The following is a 6,181-nucleotide window of genomic DNA, read 5'->3' as shown; positions in this document are numbered from 1 at the left end:
AGAAAAAGAAATACTAGATGCAGTTGTCGACCAGTCTCCCCCCTCACTGGCTGAAGAGGCAAATCCTCCCCACATTCCTGGAGAAATGTGGAACACAAAGCTTCCAGTAAATACGTCCACAGCGGTGACATTTGGGTTTCACTGCCATGTTAGGTTTTAAAAGACATCCGTTATGTGTACAGTGTAGATATTACTGTAAGGAGTAAGCTAGCATGTGGAAACAGGGAAAATGTTCCTTTTCAAATGGACATACAGGGCAAATAAGGCACAGTTACCATGATAGTACCTTTCCAGTTGAGAATCTCAAGAGGAAATAATATTCAAATGGCCATTTTAGCACTTTCCTTAAAAATATCTTTCAATTCTTTCTCTATCTCTCCTTTTCTCTTCAACCTTTTCCTTTTCATGTGCTTCCTGTATCCTGCACTTTCATACAGTCAAATCGTCTGACCTGGCCCGGCTGCTGGCTTTACTTAGCCTGCTGAGGGGTCGCATATCAGTGGCGAGTGCAGCAATATCAGTGGCGAGTTCAGCAGGTGCTGAAGGCCCTTCCACTTCATCTCTTACCACCTCCTCCTCTGCTTTCTTCTCCCCTGGCTCTTCCTGAGGTCTCAGGTGCTCCTCTTCTTGTTCCTCCTCTTCTGCTCTTACCTTCTCCTCTTCCGGTTCCTTCGCTTGTGCATATGATGGTAACCTCTCATCAAATGCCCTGGAGAGATCTTCCAATGGTCCCATGCCAATCTTCTCCTCAAACTCATTGAAGGCTGATGGAAGGGGGCTGGGCTCAACCCCCACTTCAGTGAGAGGGAAATAAGGGGACACTGGCTTCTCTTCTTCCAGCAGCTTGTAGCCTTTGGCCTTCGGGATGGAGGGGACTGTGATGGCAGGGAGGGGCTTCTCCAGGACCTCTCCTAGCTGTTCTTCTGCTGGTCTTTTCAGAGCCCTCCGGATCCTTTTCAGGATCAAGTGACTGATCTCCACCAGGTTGAGAAAGAGGGACACGGAAGCCACCACCAGCATGAACATAATAAAGATGGTCTTCTCCGTGGGCCTGGAAACAAAACAGTCCACAAGATTGGGACAGGGCCACCGCCCACAGCGGTAAAGGGGGAGAATTCGGAAGCCATACAGGAAGTACTGGCCTACTATGAATCCCACCTCAAAGAGGGTTTTGAAAATGATGTGGAAGACGTAGGTTCTCAGGAGGGTACCCTCCAGGCGAAACTTCTTGGTCCCATCAGGGTTATTGCCTTTGTTTTGATTCGGAGCCAGGGGCAGCTTCTCTTCATCCACCTCAGCTTGCTGACGCCTCTCGGCTTCCTCTCTCTCTCTCCTCTTCTCCTCCATGCGGACATGGTGCACCGCATGTCCAAAGTACATTAGCGAAGGCGTGGATACAAAAATGATCTGCAGGACCCAGAGCCGGATGTGGGAGATGGGGAAGGCCTCATCATAGCAGACATTCTCGCAACCAGGTTGCTGGGTGTTGCACACAAAGTCTGACTGTTCGTCTCCCCACACCAGCTCGGCAGCTGTTCCCAGGATCAGGATGCGGAAAATGAAGAGCACTGTGAGCCAAACTCTCCCGATGACAGTGGATTGCTCGTTCACCTGCTCTAAAATGTTCCCCAAGAAACTCCAGTCACCCATTTCTTACTGTCTAAGGGAAGAAAAAAGAAAGAGAATGACCACAAATTACGCTAAATTTAAAAGATTTCAGGTTTTCCCACTGATGTCTTTTGTTGCTTTCAACCAGTATTTCCCTAATATGCTTTCAGAACAGAAAGAAGGTTGCTTGCTTGCTTATTTGCCTGATCACAATGATTTATTAGCAGGAGAAGGGCCGTGAAGCCAAAGCAAACTGCTCGCTAAATTCTTTCTTCCCTGGCTCTAAATGGGCAATTACTTTTTAGCTGGGGAGTATATTTAACTCCTTTTCCAGGTAAATGTCTTTTGTGGTGCCTTGTAGGCTCAGTTGCATGAACCTGCTTAGATTTTTGTACACGTACAAACACTCGCCAGCAGCACAGTAGAACAGATTTATCAGCATGCAGCTGCAGTGGTTAGAAATGAGAGTGAAGCTTTCAAGCACCCAAGCTCTTCTGCACCAGAAATGAACACAGGTCAAACAGATCTCAAATGGGTCCCCATCTTGCACCTATGCAAGCCTGAATTCTCTCTAGATTGTAGATATTAATTCTACATTACAAATCACTCTGTTAGGTAAGAATAGCTGTTACAACAACACTGTTATGTTAGTAATACTGTATAAGCTTAGTAACTACAATAAATACTAGTTTTGCTATAGAGTATCCATTATAGACAATTATGTGGTGTTATCTGGGCTGTTCTTTGTATTCTCTTCTGAAGTCAGTTGCCAGACTGACATTGGAACCAACCTGGAGAAAAACACAAAGGTCTATAACTAGGACTTAAAATGCTATTTTGTCTCTCTAAAATGTCAGTGCTGCTATCTCAGGCTAACACAGAGCTGGAAGTCAGCTGCAGATATCCGATTGGAAAGCTAAGAAAATAGTCCGTTTTCAAGTAACCCAAGTCAGACATTACATCCATCATTATTTTTGTATTATAAGAAATTATTCCTAGGCCAGGACTTCATCCTGCATATCCTAAACTTCCCACTATATCATTTTAGGCAAGGAAGATCTATGAATGAAGGAAATAAAGAGGAAACTTGTTTGGGATGGGCTGATTTAACACATCACAGCAGTCTGAAGTCTGAGGAACACAGTATAATTACAGTGATCCAGAAAGACCGACTTGTGAAGCGTGACAAGTGAAAGAGGGAACATTATTCAAAAAATAGCTGTTCACAGGGATCTAGAAGTTCATCTCTTAGATACTACCTCCATCTATAGTTTCCTAAGTGCAGACACACATACACAAGTGCTGAGAAAAAGAAGGTACAGTTAAGAGCATGAAATCTGAGTATCTAAACTTCCCTCCTCCTTCAGATACCACTGGGATATATTTGTAATGCCATATGTTGCAACACACCAACGCATACCAGTCTGTTTCAACTACTGTGTGTACATATTCACACATAGACAAACACACAAAATATTGAGAGATTTACAGCTCTGGGGAATTTCACAGATTTTCAAACAAAAAAGTGCTTCTGATGTTATTTTTCTAAAACAAGATGGACTCACTTTCCTTGCCTTCAAACCCTGTAAAATCTTAACCCCAGATACCCATGTTAGAAAACGAAGAGCAGACCGCAGTCCTTCAGCTTGCACAAACACCTTGCATGCGTAAGCGGCAAACATATAATTTAATCACCGAAGAAAATTGCTACTTTCTCAGTCATTAAAGTTGTGTAAAAGAGTATGTTAATGTCAGCACTTACATTAACAAGTCTAGCGGAAGATTATGCTGTTTACATACATTATCTAAACTGATTTAAACATTCTCTTTCTGCAGATTCCCAGAGCAAAGTACACCTGACAGTTACCAATCATGTGCAACTCTGTAAAAAACACCTCTACGCACAATAAAAACTTCACTGTCCCCCAGGCACCACAACTAACTCCATCCCTTTCTTTCTTTGTGAGTCACACTGATATCCACAGCTACCATTTGACTATTTCCACTGCAGCACACAAGAGCGACATTCTAGATGTGATAAACGTTATCATACGGAAAACTCATTGTACAAGAGAAGGAAAAACGTTTCCTGTCTAACTCCATCAAATGTCTCGCTTGTGGCTTGCTACATTTGGCTAAGCTCTTCCTGAGATCACTTCCGAACTAGTCACGCTTTTCAAAAACCTGCCATGACCATCCTCTCTATTTTCTGCAAGTGAAGTGGTTTGAGGTTGCTCAATCAGTTCAATGGCAAGGAACAATTTTGGGTGGACTGAACATGAGTGATACGACCACTTCAAATGTCTAGGATTCCACCTGTAGGCAGTCAGCCCCTCAAGCCCCCAGAAAAGGTGTAAGCAATGAATTTAGGCATTTCCTTTAAATTGCCCGTGATGAGGAAAAGAGCAGGAGACCACCTAAGCCCACTCAGAGTCAATAGATTTGTGTTCTTAACTCACATGGGCTTGTCACAGACCCCCACCCTGTACTTCCAGATGTTGCAGCCTGAGCACACTACCAGCAAAAAAGACCGTATCGGTTAAGGACGTTGAGCAAGCAACTTGCCACTGTGAAAGGCTCCACCGAAGAAATGTGTCCCCCTCCTCTCTTGGCACTCTGCAGGGAAGAGTGAACTTTTGTCTCTCTTCTTCCCTACTCTAAAAGTCCCAATCTTGTCGCACGACTGAGCAGATATGACTGAATTGGCTCTGATGGTGGGTTTTAGTTGCCCTGCAATATTTAAGCTCCAAGCCAGACGGCTTTATGAAGTGAGCAACAATTAGTGACGTGGGGAACAATAGGGAGAAAAAAATAGAGAAAGAGAGGCAGAGACACAGAGAGGAGGATCCACTGAACATGAAAAAGCAGAGGGGGGAGAGGAACAGGCGACAGGCAGTGAAAACCTAATACATGCATAAATGGGAGTTTGCACGGTTAAGCAGGGACCAAAGCATCTCTGCAATTCTGCTATGGTTCAGCACAGCTCTCTGTGTGTCCTCACTCGCTAGTCTTTAGGTGTTGTGGCGTGACAGGTGAAAAGGAAGTGCCAACATCTCTGATGGTGGCAGAACTAATTGAATTAATTTGTTACCATACACCCAGCTCTGACGGCCAAGTCGCATTGCTGATTTCTAGCACAGACAGCCACTGAGGTACCAGCTCTGTATTTGGCATTGTCAGATACTTTGGAGTGCTCTTCAACGTCTTTTACCTGGAAAGAGAAGCAGAATGGGAAAATGAGATCATCAGTCACTATTAATCAAAGCTGAGAAATACCAGGCTTTTACAATCTCACCTTTCAGTGTCTTAGTTCTGCTTAGTTTTTCCTTTAACTGCATCTCGCACATGCACATGCATCAAAAATGGCTAAAACAAACTGTTTTGTTAAGGAGCATAGCTGAATTGAAGCAGCCCAACAAACTGGAATGTTACCCCAGGCATACTCGCCTACCCCCAGCCATGTGCAAAAATGCTGGAAAGCTCGCAGGAGAGAAAAAATTCACAAGGTCAGTAATGCATTCATAAGAACAACTCACTGCCCTGTGAGTTTTGGTTATGAGCCAAGGGATATAACTTTATTCTCAGGTGTTATTTTTGTAGTTTCTCTGTATGAGTTGCTCAGAATGTGCTCTTGGTGATCAGCTCTGAAGAAAAGGAGGATTACTGGAAGTAAGATGTGACAAGCAGTGATACAGATACCAGGCTCATAAAGTGATGAAGCAGCAAGTAGTTCTCCTCTCTCTTTATGCAGACTCAACAATGAACTTAATTCCCCAGAATTTTGCTGGGAGATGCTCTGTCTCTAGAAGAGCTGTCAGTTAAATGAGATATTACAAGAGTCACAAAATTTTGTATCTTCAAACCAATGGTTTCAGGCCTCTCTTCAGTGTTTCTGGGCATTTGTGCCCATGCAAGTTCAGAGCCTTCTTTCAGCAGTTGTCTTCCCAAACAGCTTTTAAGCTGAGTTCCACAGCCCCAAAATCCAAAGCACAACAGGAGACAGAGATTATGTTTTTCCAACTGGATTTCAAAAGAGCTGAAGGATAAGTGGGAGATGGAAAAGAATAATATTTTCCAAGAGGGACCAGTTTGGAGACCCAAAAGAAAAATCAATCTCTATGGAAGCTGGTGGAATGAAGGTCACATTCTGAACACCTTAATAAATCACCTTCATAATAGAGTAGTAGAGGTCTAAATAGGACATTTTTCAGCCTGTGCTACATAAAGCACAGGAATTGTCTTCCTGGAGACAGGACACACAGAGGAGAAGACACAAGTACCAAGAACATGAAGTGAATAAGAAAAGGCACAGTTTGATCAACAAGAGGAATAAGGATGGAAAGGAAGAGTACGGGACACCTTTGTTGCTTTGTTTTGCCACATACTACTGAGATAAACTAGGCCTGATACGTGAGTGACCAGTCATCTCTGCCCTCCCCCCATCCTCTCTCTGGGAAGCAGTGAGAGAGGGAGGACTAAATGATCCCATCAGCAGCTAACACCTTTAAAAGAGTGCCTGCAAGCTGGTGCATCACAGAGGCCAGATGGTTCAGATGTTAAAGTGCTCATCCCT

General features: G+C 43.8%; 1 protein-coding gene across 1 annotated transcript; it reads right to left on the bottom strand.

Moving 5' to 3' along the window:
- Positions 1-429: 429 nt before the first annotated feature.
- GJA8 (gap junction protein, alpha 8, 50kDa) lies at positions 430-4,209 on the bottom strand. The gene is made up of 2 exons (XM_010190504.1): positions 4,174-4,209; positions 430-1,660 (listed from the first exon to the last, which is right to left on the bottom strand). Exon 2 carries the CDS (start codon positions 1,648-1,650, stop codon positions 430-432), a length of 1,221 nt encoding a protein of 406 aa, XP_010188806.1. The 5' UTR covers positions 1,651-1,660; positions 4,174-4,209.
- Between the last annotated feature and the right edge of the window lie 1,972 nt (positions 4,210-6,181).

Source organism: Mesitornis unicolor, unplaced genomic scaffold (assembly GCF_000695765.1).
Source record: "Mesitornis unicolor isolate BGI_N332 unplaced genomic scaffold, ASM69576v1 scaffold23320, whole genome shotgun sequence".
In the NCBI taxonomy this organism is placed as follows: Eukaryota; Metazoa; Chordata; class Aves; order Mesitornithiformes; family Mesitornithidae; genus Mesitornis; species Mesitornis unicolor.
This window is presented reverse-complemented; position numbering and strand designations above follow the sequence as displayed.